This window comes from Mus musculus, chromosome 8 (genome assembly GCF_000001635.26).
Source record: "Mus musculus strain C57BL/6J chromosome 8, GRCm38.p6 C57BL/6J".
In the NCBI taxonomy this organism is placed as follows: Eukaryota; Metazoa; Chordata; class Mammalia; order Rodentia; family Muridae; genus Mus; species Mus musculus.
The window spans coordinates 121635791-121656771 of record NC_000074.6 but is presented as its reverse complement, the minus strand read 5'-3'; the positions used below and the strand labels follow the sequence as shown (position 1 = coordinate 121656771).

Below are 20981 nucleotides of genomic sequence, written 5' to 3'. Positions count from 1 at the left end.
CCACAGGTGGCTTCAGTCCCAAGTAATCTGTCTCAAGTGGAAGCTAGGGTACAATAGACAGCCTTGTCACCTTGGGCTGGCAAAACTGTCAACAACTGTGCTGACTACAGTTCTGCCCTGGGCAGGGTGTCCTCGGTAGGTAACTGACATGCCAGATCCCATTTCCCATACAGATGAGCTGCCCTGCCAGGCTACTGTCCGAACTGGTCCATATCTGGGACTTGGATGACAGCATTAGGACCCCATGGCTAAGGTGGTGGTGCTAAGGACATGGGCCTGATGTAAGAATCCCAACTGGGGCTGGAGAGATGGCTCAGCGGTTAAGAGTACTGTCTGCTTTTCCAGAGATCCTGAGTTCAAGTCCCAGCAACCACATGATGGCTCACAACCATCTGTAGTGGGATCTGAGGTCCTCTTCTGGTGTGTGTCTGAAGACAGTAACAGTGTATTCATATATAAAATAAATGTAAATCTTTAAAAAGGAATCCCACCAGTGGGAGCTGGAGAAATGGCTCAGAAGTTAAGAGTGTTTGTTGCCATTGCAGAGGACCTGGGTTCGATTCCCAACACTGACATGTGGCTCATAAACCATCTGTGGTAACTCCAGTTCCGGGTGATCCGGTCGGTGCACTCTTTTGAGCTTTGCAGGCACCGGGCATACATGTGAACACACAAGAGAGGCAGGCAAAGTGCTCACACACATAAAATTAAAGAAAGAAAGAAAGAAAGAAAGAAAGAAAGAAAGAAAGAAAGAAAGAAAGAAAGAAAGAAAGAAAGAAAGAAAAAAAAAAAAACCAACCCGAACCAGCAAGTCAGCGTCTGCCTGAGGTCTAGCCCCCACTTAGGGAGAGCAGGTTTGGGCTGCTGGAGATTGTCCTCTCTCCTCAATACCCAGCTCACACGGGGTTCTCTGTCCTGATCAGAACCAGGTCTTGGTTTGTCTTTGTGGTTTTCGTGGCTGCTGGCCCCCATGCTAATCCTTCTCCCTGACTGGATGCTGAGGCAGAGAAAAAGCAGGACCCTCGCACTGGGGGAAGGACTCCTGGGCAGGGGGGGTGATGCACTGTCCCAGAGTCGGGATTACTAGTACGGACACGGAAACAACACGGGCACTTCACACCACTGGGGTGGCCCGTTCTGGGGGACTTCGGGATTGAACAGCACATCTCTGTCTGAGGTAATCTATGTTGCTGTCCTCAGTTCTCTCGAATGGGAGTCCTCTCTTCCTGATCTTACTCCCAAAGGAACCCAGTTTGGAACAAACATAAACGCAGGCAGGCAAGCCAAGCTACCCCAGACTGGGTACCGCTCTAGATGGCTTCAGGTCCATACGCATCAGCAGCAACCCCTACAGCTGCGTTTCTAGGCAGAGGGCCTTGGGGCCTGAATGACAACTATTTCCACTTACGCAGGCCTTCTCCTAGGCTGGCCCCTCCGAAGCTCAGCAGCCCTTTTGGTTTAGCCTGAGCCCTGGGGTCAGTTCCCGGCACTCCCTAGGGGTCCCCTGATCCTTCCTAATATCCCGTGCTCCAGTCCTTTGGAAGGAGTAGACAGGCCAGGCGAGGAGACTGTGAAGGTTGGAACTGGGCACGCAGGCTGCAATCCCTCAGACATATGCAAACCTGGCGTGGAAGGCTCAGGAGCCCATGGCCAAGGCTGTGCCGAGGAGGGAGCTCTGAGCACTGGGAGTCACAGACCTGCCACAGACACCCGGAACTTGGCAACCAACATGAGGCCTGGAGCTCAAGTGGGTCCAGCAACAGTGGCGTGGGCAGAGTGTGCTCAGGACTGAGCTGAGGCGGGGAGGACAGGGTAGGGAGAGGAGACCTCAGAGCTCGGGTATGTGAACTTGGGTCTCTCATCTCCATGGCCCCAACTGAGGTCTGTTCCTACAGCTGAAGCAACGGGGGACATAACCTTCCTCTGGTTTCCTGTGGTTGCCCTCAGAACCGACCTCACTGTAAGCTGGATTCTCCTCCCTGGAGGCCTTCATCTAGAGTCAGGTTGTGGTGGCTAATGTCCCCGGGGCACGGGGGAGGATCGGGCCAGCCTCCTCAGCTCTTGCCATCCCTCACTGGAGGGTCTATCTTTACATGACCTTTCTGCCCTTGACTCCAAGGACGACACAGCTTTTCTATTAGGACATTCTCAGTGCATTTGGGGGGGGGGGGGGGCTATCCTTAACCTGGCACAATGTGTCTTGATTCTGATCTTCATTGTATCTGTAGAGACCGTATTTCTAAACAAGGCGGCATTTACAGGGTCTGGGTGGGGGCTGTTATTTAATTCATCATGGCCTTAAATAACACACACAGCAAGAGCTAGAGGCGCAGGAGACCAGCCCTGGGCCTTCTACAGTTCCAGCCCCTGCTTTCCAGCTAGAATGAGCCTTGGGTAGCACCCAGGACCTCCAGTACCACCTGCCAGGCTGGGCTCTAGGCTGCCTTTATAGATGAGGATACTGAGGCCCAGAGGGGTCGAGTCAATGGCCCAGGTCACACAGCCAGCCAGAGTCTGGGCAAGGTACCCAGGTGTCTGTGGGTTCTGGGGCACTCCCGCAGGAAGTAGGGGTGTGCTGTGTTTCAGGTCAGTCTTCCTTGCTTCCTGGCTCTTAGATTTAGGAATGGATGTCTTCCCCCAAACTGCAGAGAATTAGGATTCATTCAGTAGCCTGCCCTGGGAAAAGGGGGTAGGGGTGCCTAATGGACTATCTCCTCCAAACCTCCCAGTACACTGGGGTAGCCAGAGAAATGCGCTCAAGAAGGTGGGCAGGGCCAAGGGAACAGTTTCCCAGCTCTTGGCAGGCACCGTCCGCTCAAGGTGGGAGCTCCAAGGCCGGGAATGTTCTGCCGCCGAGAGAGTTTTCAGCACCTTGGACCAGACTGGAAGGATCTATTTACTAGTTCCAAAGGCCTGGCTGCAGGCTCTGCAGGGGAGCTCAGCTTAGTCCAGGTCTCAACACTCGATGCCCAGGGACATCGGCCTATACCCCCAGGATGTCAGAAGACTCCATCTAGGAATGGGAGCGGGGCGTCTTGTCCCAGGCCTCAGTTTCTCCGTCTGCCCAAGGCGGGCCCTGTATCCGAAGCACTGGAAGGGGATAGGAGGCCCGCCTGTCCTTCCCCCAATTGCATCCCGGTGCCAAGCAAAAGCCAGGGTGGTGGCAGTCCTTTAGCCCTGCCTCTGCCCGCGGGTTTGCATTTTCTCGGTTCCAGGGCCCGAGATGCCCGCTGACAGAACGAGCTGACAGACCTGGCAAGTAGATCTTGGGGTGGGGGAGGGAAGAAGGCTTGCTCCTCCCATCATCCTCGCCCTAGGCGGTCCCGCCACCTCAAAAACGCAGGTGCTCGCCCACTGTGAGCTCTCAGCAGCCCCCCGGGAGGGTATTATTACCCGCATCTTCCCCGGGAGGCGCAAGGGGCTCGGAGAGAAATCACGATTCGCCCAAGGTCACACAGCTCGGGTGGGCAGATCAGAGGGAAGTCCGGAGCCGGTGGTGCTTCTGGGCCCATCGCCGCCTCCTTGCCGTCACGTTCATGAATAAAGCACCGAGGCCCAACGCCCGGCTTTGCCCAAAAAACAAGGCTCCGGGCTAATCTGAGGGAACAAAAGCGCCTAAAATTCCATCCCGAGTTTTCCACCACGCCGATTCCCACCGACCAATCCCCTAGCGCCGGTCCGCAGGGGGCGGGCACAGGCGGACCCGACGTGATCGACAGTCCATCTCTGAGGCGGCGCCTAGACTTCGACCAATCCTACGGAGCTGCCGAAACGAGCCGTCGCGCAGGACAGGCGGCCTGGCCAATTGGCGTGGGGGGGCGGGCTCGGACAGCCCGGGCTGTCGCGAGAGGCGGCCACCCCGCCCACTCCGCTGGCCGCGGCTGCCCGTGCTCGCGAGCGCGCTCTGCTCAGCTCCGACGGCCCGGGCCGCGATCCGTCCGCGGGTCCCGCTGGATCCCTCCGCCGCGCCAGGCCCGTCCGGGCGCCGCGCCCAGCCTCGCAGCGGGTAACGGCCGGCCTGGGCGCAAGCACAGGAGGCGGCATGGCCGGGGCGGCTCCGTCGGGGGGCGGCCCGCACTGACAGACCCTGCGGCGCGCGGGGAGATGGGGGCGGCCGCCTCCCGGGCGACGACGACGACGACGAGGAGCGGCCGCCGCCGCTGCCGCGCACCGGCCGCCGCTGGGGACGGGCGCGGGCAGGGCGCCTCCCCGTGAGCGGCGGCCCCGAGGCCGCTCGCCGTCCCCGGCCGCCCGGGCCGCGGCCCCGGCTCCGGCCGCCGCGGGGCCCCTGGCGGGCGGCTCCCCCGGCCCGCGCGCGCCCGGCCCGCGCCCCGTTCGCGCGCGCGCGGCCTCGCCCGGCGCCCGGCCGCGGCCCTGCGCGCCCCCCGGCCGCCCGCGCGCTGCTCCCGGGCCCGGCGGCGGCGGCGGCGGCGGCGGCGGGCGCGGCGCGGGCGGCAGCATGGTGGAGAAGCGTTGCCCGTTGCAGAGGGACGGCGTGTACCGCTGGTTCTCTGAACTGCCGTCGCCGCAGCGTGTGGAGTTCCTGTGCGGCCTGCTGGACCTGTGCATCCCGCTCGAGTTGCGCTTCCTCGGCTCGTGCCTGGAGGACTTGGCACGCAAGGACTACCATTCGCTGCGCGACTCGGAGATCAAGGCCAACAACCCGGCCGACCTGGGCAGCCTCACCAACCTGACGGACGAGGTGGTGCGCAGCAAGCTGCTGGTGTCGCTGGCCCTGCTGGGCTCGGAGCAGCGCGAGGCGGCGGGCGTCTTGTACCGCACGCTCACGCACACCGACTCCATCATCCACAACTACGGGCTGCAGCTCAACGAGGGTCGCACGGGCGATGAGTTCCTCCTGCTCTTCACCATGGCCTCTAACCACCCGGCCTTCAGCTTCCACCAGAAGCAGGTGCTGCGCCAGGAGCTCACACAGATCCAGAGCAGCCTGAACAGCGGCGGTGGCGGCGGCGGCGGCGGTGGTGGCGGTGGCAAGAGCGCGCCCGGGCCCAGCGGCGCGCTGCCCACCTGCTCGGCTTGCCACAAGGTGAGCGCAAGCGCGCGCGGTGGGGCAGCGCGGCTGGGGTCCTTTACCGGCCAGCCTGGAGATGACCTACTAAGGGACCCGGAGGCCTGCGTCAGCGCGCGGCCCCCTTTGTGTGTTCGGTGTCACGGCCCAGGCTGGGGACACGAGAAGGCCTTTGTCCTGTCAATCCCGGTTCTTAGGTGACATAACACTCAACGATATGTCCACTTGCACCGACCTGGAACCTGGGCGCAGGTGGGCCCTGCCACCTGCCTGTCTGGGTCAGGTGTCCCCGGGCGTGCATGGCAGGGGTACGATGTACAGGAACCCGTGTCTGCGTGTGCGATCGTGGGGGTTGTGCACGCTGCTAAGCGTGTCTGTCTGGAGAGCCTGGCTCTTGACAGGGGCTTTGCAGCCTCAGCGGGTCTGCGGGTATGCTGTCAGTGGTGATCCACCATCGGGGAGAACCCAAGCTCACTGAGGTGGGATCTGGTCTTAGGATGATAATGTCAGCTTGCTGGGCAGGAAGGGCAGCTTGACTGTCCACTCAGAAATGCCAGCTGTGGCCCGAATGTTTGAGGACTGGTAAAGCACGTGGTTCTCGTGGAAGCTGAAGGCTGGGTGGTTGGGGGCCATGGTGACTAGCAGATGGAGTTCATTTCTTTAGTATCCATCCCTCTCAGCTGCAGCCCGGAGTTGTGGATGATGGAGTCGGTGTGCATTTGGGCCTTTGGAGGCCGGCAGCAGCCCTGGAGCCAAGAACCCAGGTTTCTTGTGAGAGAAAGGCTCACCAGTGCCAAGGGCCATTGAGGTCCCACACCATGTCCTTGGTAGTCAGAGGCCACATCCGGGCCTCCTGCCCAGCTGCTCCACAGTCTGAGCCTTTTGAAGTTTAAACTCTTAACTCAGCTTCCCCTGTCCAAGGTGAACAAGGTGAGGTCGTCGGGGCTTCCGTCGGTTTTTCTTTCAGCTCTCTTTGAACCTTGAGTTGTGGCTTCTTTTTAATGTCTTCCTCTAAGAAGTGGTTGTGGTTCCTGAATGGGTTTCTGTGGCGTCTTATCTTTTCACTGACGTTTGCCTCTGAGACTTCGGTTAGCTTTTTGGGTTTTTCTTCTTCTTTTTTCTTACATACATACACTTTGCCACCTCACTTCCCTCTTGCATGCGAGGCAACTGTCAACAAGAAAGGCAGGGCCCAAGGAAAGTTAAGTTCTTCAGGCCAGCCAGCTGTCACCTCTCTGTGGTCTCCTCAGCTGCGGTTAGTTTCATCCACGAGCAGGAGCTTGCTGTCTCCCAACCTGGGCTGCCAGACCCCTGTGTGAGTGAAGCTCAGACGCATCAGGTCCGGGTTGCTCTGTAGGAGATGGGGACTGGTTTTTAACAGGGCAGTGAATTCAGAGTAGAAGTGTCTAGAACAAATGTCTTGGGTCCTCTCCCACCCACACAGTACTAGGGATGGAGCCTGGAGCTTGTGCATGCCAGGCAGGTGCTTGGCCACTGAGCCCCACCCCACTGCAGCCAGCCCTCACAATGCCTGTATAAGATGGCCTTTGTCTCAGGCAAAAGTCCACGGCGAGATGGAGTTAATCTAGTCCCCAGGGTCTGGGCACTGGTCGCCCGCCTTGGTCTCCTGTGCTGTAGGAGGCTGGGCTGAAGTCCTCCAGAGGTGACAGGGCAGCTGGCAGCTGTGCTCCCCGTGTTTTTCCCGGCCATGTTGGCTGTCAGTGGTTCTGTGGAGCCATGCGTTGTCTGCCCGAACGGCTCTCGTCCTGAGCTTGCAGCTGTTGCAGTTTTCAGGAATCCTGTGGCTGATAGGGCTGGGGTTTTCTTTAGAAAGTTGGGGGACATTGTTTGGCCCTGGCACAGGGGCTCTTGACTTAGCAATGAAGGCTGGGTCTCACTTGCTCAGATCCAAACAGGTCCATTTCTCTTTCTTTTCCCTGGCTCTGAGTCACTCCCGAAGGGACTGTTCCCCAAAGCTGAACTTGGGCTCATTTGTAGCTCTGAGATTGAAGCCTGATTGTGTGTGTACTTGGAGGGGGATCCTTGGAGGGAGAAGTCCAGCCGAGAGCCACTTAGCACTGAACTCCGGCCTCCTCTGCATCCTCAGCAGAAGGTGGCTCTTGTGTTTCTTTCTGAGCTGTGTCACTTGGTTTTGAACTTAGGACTGAGACTTTGCTCTCAGAAGTGAAGGTGTGGAGTGTTTTTGGATGTTGTCTGATTTAAATGTTTATTTCTCTTACCTGAGTTTTCTGGAAAGCTTGGTATTGTAAGCTTCTTTACGCTTTCTTTTCCCTTTTTATTTTAAATGTATAACGTTCAGAGCAGCCCTAGATGTTTAAAAGTGTGGTTTATTTATTTTAAAGACCGAGGTTTTGGGAATGTGGGGAGGGACTCTAGAAGTGGGGGCAGTGTTTGGGATGTAAATAAAATAAAATAAAATAAAATAAAGACCAAGGTTTCATTGTCTTGCTCACCCTGGCCTGGGAATTGCTATCCTCCTGCCTCAGCCTCTGCAGAGCTGAGAGGATAGGGACACACCAAGCCTAGCTGTGGATGCATTACGTAGGCATGGCTTACTTTAGAAAACCATTTGCTGTCTGTGGTGTGGGAGCATTAGGGGCTGCAGAGGGGCTGCAGGCCTTACCCTGCTGGGTGCTTCCTGTCCCTTAGGTGTGGTCTCAGGATGCTGAGAGCAGTGCTTGCATTTTTTTTTTTTTTTTTTTTAGTAGAAAACCTTGGTTTTGGAAGCAGGTTAAATCAAGACTTTTAAATGGGTGTGAGGTACCAACTTGTAACCAACCCCAGCACTCAGGAGGCTGAAGAAGGAGGCTCTGACTTCAAGGCTGCCCTGACACCTCAAGTTGGTGTCCGGTAGCTGGTACAAGAGAGCATAGCATTCCCTCTGAATTGTGGTCAGGGTGCTGTACAGAGCTGTGTGGCCAGCAACGTTGAACTTGTTCAGATACCCGAGCCTGTGAGCCGTCCCTGCATTCTCCCACCCAGCCCCCAAGAGACACGGCCAAATGTCTGTCTGTGAGTTTGTCCTCTCTGAGGCAGTCGTGTGAACGGAACTGTGAGTGCTTGGCCGTGTGCTGGGCTGCGTTCACGTTCACGTGCGTGCTTTTAAGGCTTCTCTTGTAAGAGCGCAGCACGCTGCTCTCTTTCATGGCTGAGTACTGTTTGTTCATCTCCTCACCAGCGGGTGGAGGTCGGGATTGAGGCTTAGGTGAGATTATTCTTCATGGTAAACTCCTGAGTGCCTGACACTAATGCATGCTCCTCGGGCCACTGCCTGGGGGCTGCTTAACCGTGCTGCATGGCGTCAGGCCCTCTGGGTTCTGTGGTTACAGTGACAGGTGGAGCTAGCTGTGGTTCTGTCCTGCTCTGTGTGGCAGAACACAGTCCAGAGGCCCTATGTGGGGTTGTTGTTGTTGTTTTGTTTTTGTTTTGCTGTTTTGGGTTTTTTTCCTTTAAGGGGCTCTGAAATGGTGTGCCTATATTGAGATTCTGGTTTTGTTTTTGGTGGATAGCTGTACAGTTCCAGAGCTGCCCACCATGGTTTGGCCATGTATGCCCTAGAGTTAGCCTTGGGGAGACTTTCAACAATCTCCATAGACTATGAATAAAGCTGCTAGTAAGCTCTTGCCTGAGATGGGCTACAGTTCCACTTGGCTGCTTGTGTCTGGTAAGCTCTTGCAAGTCATTACAGTTCAAAGGTCGGTCAGGAATTGAGGCATTTTTGTCCTGTGGGTATCATGTGAGGAGTGGATGGCTTTGCTTGGTTTCTCTTTTAACCCTGACCCCTACACATGGTTGTCAAGAGCCCCTAGCATTCCAGAAGAGCTAGAATAGATCCGCATCTGCATCAGTGACCTGAGGGTGCTGTTTTTTCTCTAGGGCGTTCTTCTCATCCCTTGTATTCATTCCTCGGTGTGTTTCTGTCTAGGTGGGTGTGCTCCAACACAGCACCCTCAAGCTCTGTTTTAATGGCCTATCTTCTTAGTGGCATCTCTCCAGCAGCAAGCAGCAGCTGAGTCATGTCTGGAGTTGTAGCAGGCCCCCTTGAGCCACTGGGGTGACTGTGTAGCTCTCAAGTGACTGTCTTTCCCCACACGTGGAGCTCTAAGGCCATGTGCTCCTTCGCCACTTGAACCCCATCGGAGCCGCCATGCTTCACATGTCACAGCAGGGTCGGATGCATAGCACCGTGTGTCGCGTGCACAGGAACCAGCAGTGGCAAGTCTGGCTGCTTTTCTGAAGCCGTTTTTGCTGAAGTTCCATCCTGTGTTGTGCCTTGGTCCCGTGTGCCATACTCACTCAGCCTTGGGGTTGAGAGCACACTTGGGATATGTAGTTTCTAGAACATTGGCAGGCACACTGTTGTGCTGTGTCTGTTGACTGGACAGCTGTTGGCTTCTGGGAGGCTAATGGTAGATCACAATACATTTTTTAAAAAAAGATTTATTTTCATGTTATGTGTATGAATATTTTTGCCTATGTGTCTGTACCACATACATACCTGGTGCCAGTGGAAGACCAAAAAGGCATCAGGTCCATGGGCCTGGAATTACTGCCATGTGGGTGCTGGGAATTGAACCCAGGTCTTCTGGAAGAGTAGCCAGTGCTCTTAACTGCTGAGCCAATTCTCCAACCCCACATTTTTATAAATTATTTTTTGCCCGGGAAAAATAATTTCTTCTTTAGGATTCCCTCTTCCTTAGCAGGGTCAGATTTCAGAAAAATCCTTCAACCCCCAGCAGTTGAGCTAGGACCCATCAGGGTGAGCTCACTAGTGAGATGGCTGTAGGCTTTGACTTCAGACCTTAGCTGTGGCAGTGTTAGCAAGGGAAGAAGAAACACAGAAGTATGGCCTGCCAGAGATAATGTTTGTCACCCTGAAAGGCTGGGGCAGAAAGCTTGTCATGAGTTCAAGGTTAGCCTTGAACACAATAATGAGATCCTGTTTAAGACAAAAAGGCAAAATGACCAACAAAATTTATAAAGCAGGTAACTCTGGGATTTGTTGTGGGTTGAACGTTTTGACGTTGTTTAAAGTGAGGCCAGAGTGGAAGCGAGCATTGGCATGCAGTGGTTGGTCTGCTAACAACCCACAGAGCGTTTGGGTGTGGAGGCGCCTAGGCTGGTCTTGTACCAGCCAGCTTGCCGACCTCTCCTTGGCCACAGAGAAGAAGGTACAGGCCTCTCTCGATGTCCTGGCTCTAATCATCTTGTTTCTTTGGGGACTTTGCAGGGTCAGGTGTCTGTCATAGACTTTGTAAACAAAGCTAGCTGCTCTTTGCCCCTCCTGAGCATGCTTCACCCTCTAGTCAGGTCAGCTTTTCTTGTGGACATGCCCATGTGTGTCTTGACACACACATGTTGCCGTTGCCACATGCATGTTAACTAGGAACCAGGCCACCCTGCCACATACCCATGGTGTCTACTCTCATCTTCAGATATACCAGCCTTCGATCATTTCCCCTTGGCATCTCATGTCTTCAGCTAAGGTGGTTTTAATTGATGGGAATTGAGTAGTTTCTTAAATTAAGAGATGTTTTAAATTGGTTTTATAATCAGACAAGTGGCCAAAGTGGCACAAAAGGACCCTAAGTGCAGAGTCCCCTCACCAGGGCCAGCTGGTGCTCGGTTCCTTCCTGGGGGCTCTGGTCCCTTAGGTTTGCATTTAAGGCTTGCTCACAGGCCCTCCAGCCAGTACTCCAGAGGCAAATGCTACATAGCAAGACTCTGCCTTAAAACAAATGAACCCCCCCCCCAAATAAAAAAAAACCCCAAAACCCAAAACACAGTTTTGCCTTTCCCCCAGCCACCTAATCCCTTTTTTTAGAACTTTTGGGGAAGATTGTAAGTACTTACATGATCCTTCCTCATACACCCATCCCTGGGCTCTTCCTTCACCTGACCCTGCTATATGAGTGGGACTGAATTGTTCACCTTGCTCTTGTGAACATGGTTGGTCATTTACCTGCTTTGAGTATCAGTCCCCGTGACATATCTTGCTGAACACTGACAAGCACTGTAGTGTGTGTTCGTGTGTGCGTGCACTCGAGCGTGCGTGCGTGCGTGCGTGCGTGTGTGTGTGTGTGTGTGTGTGTGTGCGTGCGTGTGATGTCTGTGCTCTTTAAGGCTGCTGCAGAGTGAGTCTTCATGCCCCATAGCTGGCAGTGTAGTCGCAGACCTTGGTGATTGCCATTCAAAGAGAACCACCCTCAGGGCCTTCTCCAGGCAACGTTGTACATCTCCTCAGGTGACCACGGTACCAGTTTGTCACTGCTCTTCCCACCAGGTAAGGGGCTCTGTGGTCTAGAGGCCCCTGACCTCTGAGCGCTGACTGGAGGAGGAGTGGTGCCTGTTTTCCCATCTTTAGCTTTCCCGCATGGTGTGACTGGTTATACCGTCTATGAGCTTTGCTGTCGTGGCCTAGGTAGATCACGTGTACTGAGACGGGCACATGCGTGATACATGCATGTGAAGCATGACACCACTTAAGTGAGGGTGCTTCCCTATATCTTCTGGCCAGAATTTGTTACTCACCTTTCTTGTCTGTTGACTCACCTCAATTGGAATCGATTTGGTGTGAGCGTGGCACACACGTACAGTGTCTTTCTCAGCTGTGTGCCAGATGGAACTGCTCTCTGGTCACACACCCAGCACTGCCTGGATTTGCTGTTTGTGGGGGCGGGGGGAGGTTTTGTTGTTGTTGTTCAATTTTTAGTTAGTTAATGGCTTCCTCTGAGATGGAGTCTGGGCTTTCCTGGAACTCGAGATCCTCCCATTTCAGCCTCCCTAGCGCTAGGACTAGAGTTGTATACCAGCAGGCCAGCCCCTGTGACGTCGTCCCAGGGTGAACTCTTAGCCTTCAGTGGGGTCTCAGCCTCTGGCCCCCGGCACTCCTTCCTTGTCCAGGGAATGCTAGCTTTTTGGCTTTGCGACTGTAGAACAGCTCCACACAGGTGGTTTTGGGGTGGGGCTCAGCTGGCTGCACGGCATGTGTGAGGACACTGGTTTCTCTTTTCTTTTTCCTTTTAGCTGTGTAATTCATCCTATTTTCAGCTTTGATTTTGCATTCTCGCTGATAACTGCCCCTGCCTCCCCACCCCCTGAATCAGGCCTGGAGCTCCAAGAGGGCATCCCTAGTCAGCTGGCCTGTGGCAAGGCAAGCTGTTCACTCCTGCCCCACCCGGATAGCCAGGCCTCCTAGGTAGCCTTTTCCCCACTGAGGGCTACTTGGCCTGGGTTAGTGTCCTCACGCCATGCCTGCTTCTCTCTTTCCCACTCCCTCCTGTCTCCTCTTGCTCCCAGTGACACTTATGGGGACAGATGGTACCTGGGGCATGTGCTGTACATACACACCAAGGGCACACGTGTGACACGAAACATCTTCCCAGGTTCTTGACTTCTTTTTAAGTTAAATCACCAGAAAGTTTGGTCCCTCAACTCTTCTTAGAACTCACAGCAGTGTGCCTAACTTGTGGCCTTGCCCTGGGTCTGGTTTCTAATGGCTGGTACTGTGGGGTGCCTGCATTTGGTCTTGAGAAGATGCTGTGGTTTTTCCCTGCCTGGTCTGCAGTCATCTGTGGTGTGCTGTGTCTGTGTGCCGTCTTCTCTTCCTGCTGTCCCCTGCCTTCCCTCACCTTGCACCTGTGCAGGCAAGGCTGCCTCATTGCCACTTAGTGGCTCACACATGCTCAGGTTTTCATTTTGTCCTTACATTTCTTCTGCCCGGTAAGATCATACGTGTCTTTGTGTCTCTGTTGAAAGGCCACTTGCTGGAGCACAGAGATGGTGAGGCGGCGCCTGCCCAGTATCTCTGCACTGCTGTCTGCTCTGAGAGTTTCGTGGTTCAGCCAGTGGGAAGACGCAGGGCTGTGCTGTGGCCAGTTCCTGGTAGGCTTGGTGGCGTGGCAGGAACTGTTTGCCTCATGTGCTGTGGGCCGTTCCCAGGGAGTTTCATGCTCTGTGTCCCTCACAATGCTCTTTGCCTTGATCTTCCCCAACGCTGGCTGCGTATCTCTGGGGAAAACACTGTGCTGTGGCCTTTGTCTCTGCTGTCTTCACTGCCAATACATAGAACCCACAGGATCCTGAGAAAGTTGACCCAGTGGTGAGGGCCTGGGTGGCACGGGAACACGTCAGCAGACGTTAGCTGACTGCTCTCCCGTGGCACTCTAGCTGCTTACTTCATTCTTGCAGAGTAGCTGTCGTAGCTTCCTGAGGAAGGCTTCTGCGTTCCTTTTGTGTTCGTGCAGCTTGAGTGTGGCAGGCCGGGTGCTGTGGTTGCTGACGATGGCAGGAAAGGGAGCAGGCCTGTGGTTTGAGTGGCTGGCCTGCTTCTCTTAGTCTAACTGGTGACACTAGGCTACTGTCAGAAGGAAGAGCCATGGAATCATTTCTGGCTGTTTGTAGTTAGTATGTCCTCTGACCTGCACTGACTGACGTGAGCCTCCTTAAAGCATGTGCAGTGGGAAGTCCTAGATGTGCCAAGGACAGTCACAGGAGAGTCTGCCATTTGCAGGTAAGATTAGTCTATCAAGAGGGGCCCAACCCCTGCCCCATCACTCTGAACCTGTGGGAATGACGAGTGGCTACCTCGTGGGGCTGTACTTGGTAAAGCTGAAGGGACATTTGAGGTGTCAAGTGGCAGCTGTGGGAAGGTTGGCGTGGTATGCCCATGTATTGCCAAATGCCAGGCTTTTTGAGATGGGGCAGAGGCTTCTGTGCAGGGTGTTGCAGGCCAGCAGGCATAGCACATGGGGAGGGCCATCCTCTGGTGGCATATGGTGGGGGTTGGGAGAGGGTGCCTAGACTGTAGAGAGAGCAGGAGCCACAGGAGCCATCAGGGGTGGACTGGGAGGCTCTGGCCACCCTGGCTTCCCCTCAGGCTCAAGTGAGATGTGAGGTAGAGAGCAAGGGTCCAAGAAAGGCGGATGGTGGGAGCTCACATCTGCCTGCCGTGTGCTCAGCACTGTCTGTAGTGCAGCCCAGGGTGTGCTGAATTGTCACCACAGAGTTAGGTGATCTATGTTCCTCTTTTGGCACCAAGAAAATAGGTAAGCCTTAGCAGTTTGCAAAGGTGGCATCAGCTAGTGGCTATTTTTATTATGTGAAGACAAATCGTGGCCTTTGTTTTAGTTCATTGTTAGAAATAAAAGGGAATCTCCAGAGAATGAGGTGGAAGGCAGCTTTGGTCTAGGAGGCTGCAGAGGTGTGCAGGGCCGTTCAGCGTTGTCAGGCCCCCTGCAGGACTCTGGCTTGGGATCTCCAGTCCTCTCCCAGGGCTACACTGGGGCCTTCAGGCCTAATGTTGCTCAGTCCTACACACCAGTAGTTGGCAGTGATTCATTTAAAGACAAAACTTACACTGGGCAAAAAGCATGATTTCCCTGCTCTGTTCTGACTGTGTGAGCTGTGTGAGCCCACGCAGTACAAGCCTGTCAGGGTAGAGAGGCCATTCTCTCTCTCTCTTCGTTCCTGCTTCCATCCCCTGACCTCCTCATCCTTTCTGCTTGTCTTCTTTGTTCTACCTGCTGCATTTCTACCCCGGTTGGTTTTGTGTATCCTGAATGATTCCATTAACTCATGGGTTTCTGTTTCTCTGTCTTCCTTCCTTCTCACTGTGGGGTCTCACAGTGGGTCACCCCGACACACACACACACACCACATACACACACTACACACACACTCACACACACACACACACACACACACACACCGCACATACACACACACACACACCACACACACACACCACACACACCCCACACACACACCACACACACATACACACACACACACCACACACACACACCACACACACCCCACACACACGCATACACACACACACACACACCACACACACACACACACACCACATACACACACTACACACACACATGCACGCACGAGTGGCTTCTTATGTCAGCAACAGAGGCCCAACTAAGTCTCATAGTACAGTGTAGTAGTCTGCTTCAGTGGGAGGAGTTTTTTATTTTATTTTAAAATCAACATGAAGATAGAGGCTGGGCTGAAACTCAGTGGCTGTCAAGGCCCTCACACCTCAGTTCAGCGTACAAATACTCTGGGGTAGGGAGGGAGAGGAGAGGAGGGGAGGCAGGAAGCGGTGGCGCATACCAGTAATCCCAACATTTAGGAGGCTGATGTAGTAGGAAGGCCCCAAGTTCAAGGCCAGGTTGGGCTGCAGAACTCAGCCATGGGCGTGAGCGAGTGCAGTCCTTTACGTTTGCCCATGTGCTTAGCATCTTGTGGGCTTTCTTCCCTTAGAAGCCTCAGCTTGTGCCACTTTCTTTGAGCGTGTGCAGGCATACGCCTGTCTCCTCAGAGGACATTGTCACTGAGGTCAGCGCTCTCGGTTGATAGCTTTCTCCATCTTCTGGCTCCGAAAAGCAGAGCGCTATCCGGCTATTCTGTACTTCCTTTGTCACCCTCTGGCTGGGCTCAGGATTTTCTTGTGGTGTTGATGGCTCTGCTGTGTCTATGCTCTCCTAAGCTTGCCTGCTGGGAGGCCTCTGAACATTTGGAGCTGTGAATCTATACCTTTTGCTGAATTTGGGGTTCAGTAACACATTCCATCTGCATGTCTGTTTCCTATGAGGATGCAGTTGCAGGCACGCGGCCTGTTGTTCCCCATAGATGTCCTCTCAGATCTCTTCCTCTGCTGTGGGGACACTTTCCACAGATCCATGTTCAAAGTCACAGCGTGTCGCCATCTCAAGCCTGCTGCTGAGCTCTCTAGTGGATTTTTAGTTCGGAAATAGCATCTTCTGATTATGAACTTTCCACTTTCAAAGCTGCGGCGGCTGCGGCGGCTGCGGCGGCTGCGGCTGCTTCTTCTTCTTCTTCTTCTTCTTCTTCTTCTTCTTCTTCTTCTTCTTCTTCTTCTTCTTCCTTCTTCTTCTTCTTCTTCTTCTTCTTCTTCTTCTTCTTCTTCTTCTTCTTCTTCTTCTTCTTCTTCCTTCTTCTTCTTCTTCTTCCTTCTTCTTCTTCTTCTTCTTCTTCTTCTTCTTCTTCTTCTTCTTCTTCTTCTTCTTCTTCTTCGGGGTTTGGTAGCAGACACCTTTAATCTCAGCACTCAGGAAGCAGAGGCAGGTGGATCTCTGTAAGTTCTAGGATAGCTGGAGTTAGTGAGATCCTGCTTCAAAAAGCCAACCACCCAAATAAATAAACTAAACCCTGTCCCAAACCATGTCGCTTTCTCATGGTGCCTTTAGTTCTTCAGTCTATGCTCCCCTCTGTATTAGTAGGCGGCTTAGTAACACTGCCTGATGTTCCTACCTGAGACTCTTGGCCAGCTTGGTCTTTGCTGAGAGCCTTTTACTCTGTCAGGGGCCTATTTTTGTTGTTCTTGTTGCCTGTTGGTTTTGGTTGCTTCTTGGGTTCTGTGAGAGAGATACGGTAGGAGCTGTGGACTTGGTTGGATTTGGTTCTGCAGAATGAGGATGCTCAGGTTGGCTGGGCATTCCACATGTTTCTTCCTTTAACCCATGATCAGCTGTGATCTCTTTCAGCAATTCTACTTGCTGTATTGTCTGACACAGGCAAGCGGTTGGTCAGGTGTCTTTTTCAAATGTGCACGGTTTATTGTCCACTCACCAGGGATAGGGAAGGACTCAGCAAAGGAACCTGGTAACCTGGCAGTCTAGTTCTAAGTCATGCCACATTATTCAGAGGGACAGTTCACGCGTGGTCGTTGGGTAGAGGTGGTCCAAGCCAGTCACAAGTCTGAGTCGCTAGCGCACAGCAAGCCACCATGTTGACATTTTGTTATGGAGAAAGGATGGTGTGTAGGGGTTGGGCTTGCTCTGCACAAGATACCCCTGGAGAATGACAGGCTGGTTATGGCCTCGGTTGTACAGATCCCAGGTCACCTAGGGTGCCAGACACTCCAAAGTCACTAAAGTCAGAGCCAAGCCCGAGGCAGGAGGTCCCATGGCGGATGTGGTCATTGAAAGGGTCCTTGATGATAGTTCATGGCTCCTGTGTGTTGAGTTGAAGTATGTTAGAGACAGTGTCTCCTGAGAGCCGGGCGCTTTGGCTTTAGAGCCCTTCGGTGCCTTTTTGGTCCTCACTGTCGATTGTTGGGGTCTCCAGGCTTCGCTGGTTACATGAGGCACTTGCTGTGATGTCAGGACGTCAAGCTGGCAGGTCACAGCCAGGGGCTTGCTTTGACATCAGGACATGGAGCAGGAGCGCCTCCGCCTGTGCTCTCTGTGTTACTCTGTGTTCTAAGTAGTCGCTGTGTATGGGAAGTGTCTTGGAACCAGCCCCATTCCTGGGTTTCCAGAGCTTTTCTGAAATGTGGCGCAGTTAGAGGTAGGGTTTTGGGTGTCTCTCTTTGTGTATGTGTGTGTGTCTGTGTCCGTGTGTCTGTTTGTGTGTCTGTGCAGCTGTACTGGAACCCTACCAATAGACTACACCCTGGATCAGCTCATGGTTTTCCTCTGGCCTTCCCTGATGAGCACAGAGCACAGCTCACCTATAGGATAAGATCCTACCCCTCGCCCTGTGATAGTCTTACTCATCTGCTGCCTTTGGCGATGTTGAGCTTATCAGTGTTTGTAGAGGGTTTGGGCTGGCTACTGATAGTCATTTTGATGCTGTGAGCCCATGTCTAGGGCTACATAGCAGTCCCCTTAGCACTCTGTTGTGGATGTCCATCTCAGACTACACCGCAGCCCCCTTAGCACCCTGTTTGTTGTGGAGGTCCATCTCAGGCTATACAGCAGTCCCCTTAGCACTCTATTTGTTGTGGATGTCCATTTCAGGCTACACAGCAGTCCCCTTAGCACTCAGTTTGTTGTGGAGGTCCATCTCAGGCTACACAGCAGTCCCCTTAGCACTCTGTTTTTTGTGGGGTCCATCTCAGGCAGCTGAGTCATTAGTGGGTTTACTGTGATTCGGCTAGTTTCTCACACAGAACTCCAGGTTGGAAAGATGCTTCTGAGCCAGGCTGTGGTCACAGCCACCTGATGTGGGAGCCTGATAAGGGAACATTGCTTGAGCCTAAGACTTTGGGGACTTGGGGATAACCTGGACAAGGTTGTAAGACCCCTTCCCATTTGTTAAAGAAACACAGTCATAACCACAATATTCGCTGTAACCATATTGTGTGGGTTGTCTTTTATGTCAGCAATCCTTGAGCTAAACGCCCACAACTAGTGCCTCTCTCCTGTCCCTTGGGTGTGGGGTCAGGGACCTGACTCCCACTTGTCGGTTTAGAGCAGAGACTAGCACTGGCTGAGTTTGTGTCCTGGGTTTCTCTGTCAGGTTTTCTAGGGGGGGGGGGGATGCGGTTTGCTGCTTTACTTTAGATGCAGATATTGGAGTGGGCTTCCTGTACCAGGGTTCATTGTGCCCTTTAAATGTGGCCTCTGGGGGAGGAAGAGATGATTCATCATTAAGAGCACTAGCTGCCCTCCCAGAGAATGCGGGAGATGGGTTTGATTTTCAGCACCTACGAGTAGCTTACAAAATGTCTGTAATCCCGGTTACAGGGGATCTCCTACCCTCTTTTGGCCTCTGGGGGCCCTGCACACATGTGATACACAGGCATATACATAGACAAAACACTGATGGATACAATAAAAATCATAATTCATTAAGCATGGCGATGCACACCTTTAACTCTACCACTTACGAGGCAGAGGCAGGTAGATCTCTGCGATTGGCCTGGCCTCCATGGAAGACTCCATAGAGACCCCGCTTCAAACAATGAGCTACAAACGTATGGGCTGGAGAGGTGACTCGGGTTAGGAGTACATACTGTTCTTCCAAAGGATCTGAGTTAGATTGGCAGTGCCCACATCAGGTAATTCATCAGCCATGAATTCACTCCAGGAGAAATCTGACCTCTGACCTCAGCAGGCACCTGGACTGGCACTGTGCGAACACCCAGACACAGAATTTACAAAGTGTGAACTTGACCTCAGAGCATCCCTTCACCTTCATGTCATGATCACACCTTGCTGCTAATGGTGGATCTTTGTTGGGCAACTGTGGCACTTCCTACTTCCACCACTGTAGCCAGGCAGCCCCTTACCATCCCTCACAAGAGACACCGCCTGCTGGTCGTGGTGGCCCACACCTTTAATCCATCCCAGCACTTGGGAGGCAGAGGCAGGCGGATTTCTGAGTTCGAGGCTAGCCTGGTCTACAGAGTGAGTTCCAGGACAGCCAAGGCTACACAGAAAAACCCTGACTCGAAAAACCAAAAGAAAAAAAAAATGAGAGAGACACCGGCTAGAGCCTGATCCTGAGGTGTATGGCAGCTGGCGGACTGTATGACAGGCTCCATCTGGGCTGCTCCTGAGAGAGGTTCCTACAGTCTGTTAGAGGGGCTGCCTGCTCCCCCCAGCTGAATGCACAGCCAGTGTATGGCCTGGGGTTCCCAAGGGCAAGAAGACAAACCATGGCTCTTGACTATCAGAGGCCTACGGGGTTCACCACTCTGTTCATCTGTCTCTAGTACCTGGACTCACTGTGGAAACCTGGGATGGGATGCTGGGCAGTGATGTTGCCACATGAGGCAGAAGCTATTAGCAGTGAGGCAGTAGCCAGCCCCAGTCAACCAGTGGGGGTGGGCGGCGTCCCTTGGACCTGCCTCAGACTGTATCAGAAAGGGCACGGTGACAAGAAGCAGGTTATTACGCTGAGGGGCATCTTCTGTGCACCAGCTCAGCCCTCCATCACACACATCTGTGGAGACAGGTTTCAGCACCATAAACCAGCGAGAGTGTGGTCACCAGGAGGAGCCTGTGTACACCGTTCCCAGCCTCTGTTTGGTGCTGCAGGGTTCCTCCAGCAGGCCTGGGATTTTTTTTTTTTCTGGCTGCGTTGAGTGGCTGTCCATGCGGGTGTGGGACCCATTTGTGATGAGTGTCTTATGAGTCCTACCTAGCAGACCTGGCTGGCTGTGGAAGAGGTCTGCTCTGCCGGCCCCTGAGGAACCCCTCCCAGTACCTCTGTCATAATCAAGCAGTCTGTCTGCTTTCTCCTGTCTGTCTCTTTGTCTCCATTTTCTCTGTCTATCTAGTAAGAAACATTAAAAGGAGTGTTTTGTGTGGAAAGTAGTTTTTGGTTAGCATTGGCTTTCATTTGGCCTAAGTCAGCAAATAGCTTTCACTATTAAACTGTTTTCTTGTTCTGGTTTAGAGAAACATTATGACTATTTTAGTAAAGTGCTTACAGATCAGTCTTCTTTTTCCTTTTTTACATTGACTTGAAAGCATATAGCAGATGTTACTCTTTCCTGCTGGGCCTGGCTGGTGCTTGACTAGACTGTGTTTGGGTTGTAGCGCCAGCTCCCGTTCCCTTGGCTCTACCACACTGTCATGCCTGAAGGCCACCCCCAGAATCTGGTAGCTCTTCCTGCCAGTTAGGCTCATGGTGGTTTCCTGACCACTGCACTGTCTCATTCTTTCCCCTCGATCGCATTGAAGTTGTCGTCTTCCCAGTGAGAAACAGGGCATCTGGGGTCTGGATCGGTTGTTTACCCACCCATGGCCCCGGGTAGCGCCCTGGGGACCTAGCTTGTGGGTGGGGTATGGAGGCCGTAGAAAGGCCCACAGCTCTGTGTGCCTCTCTGAGCTGCTCTTAGTTGGGAGGGATGCATCTGTACCTAGACTCTATCTTTGCTGCTTTTTTTTTCCCCCTGAAAGTAATGTCCGCTCTTTGAAGAAAAGTTGGAAAATGGAAAACTAGAAAATAAAGTCAGAAGTGGTGGTGTATGCCTGTAACCTCAGTACTCAAGAGGCTGGGTGAGGCTGGAGGGTCACTGTGAGTTTGAGGCCCTCGTGGGTCATAAAGTAAGACACTGTCCCAAAACCCTAGCTAGACTTTGGCTGCTTCCCACTGTCATGTCTATTCTGATGCCACTGCTACTGAGGGGCTTGGCTGGCTCCACCCTGTGGCTGGGACA

At 53.5% G+C, this 20981-nt stretch overlaps 1 protein-coding gene across 3 annotated transcripts in view; it reads left to right on the top strand.

Moving 5' to 3' along the window:
- Nucleotides 1–3980: 3980 nt before the first annotated feature.
- The window catches only part of Zcchc14 (zinc finger, CCHC domain containing 14), a 54095-nt gene continuing 37094 nt past the window's right edge, over nt 3981–20981 (top strand). For 2 of the 3 annotated variants that reach the window (XM_006530667.4, XM_017312569.2), the window contains exon 1: nt 3981–5047. In XM_006530667.4, coding sequence (XP_006530730.1) covers nt 4460–5047 — 588 coding nt within the window. In that variant the 5' untranslated portion in view covers nt 3981–4459. The remainder of the gene's footprint in view (nt 5048–20981) is intronic. The other variant, NM_080855.2, reaches the window with a different exon arrangement.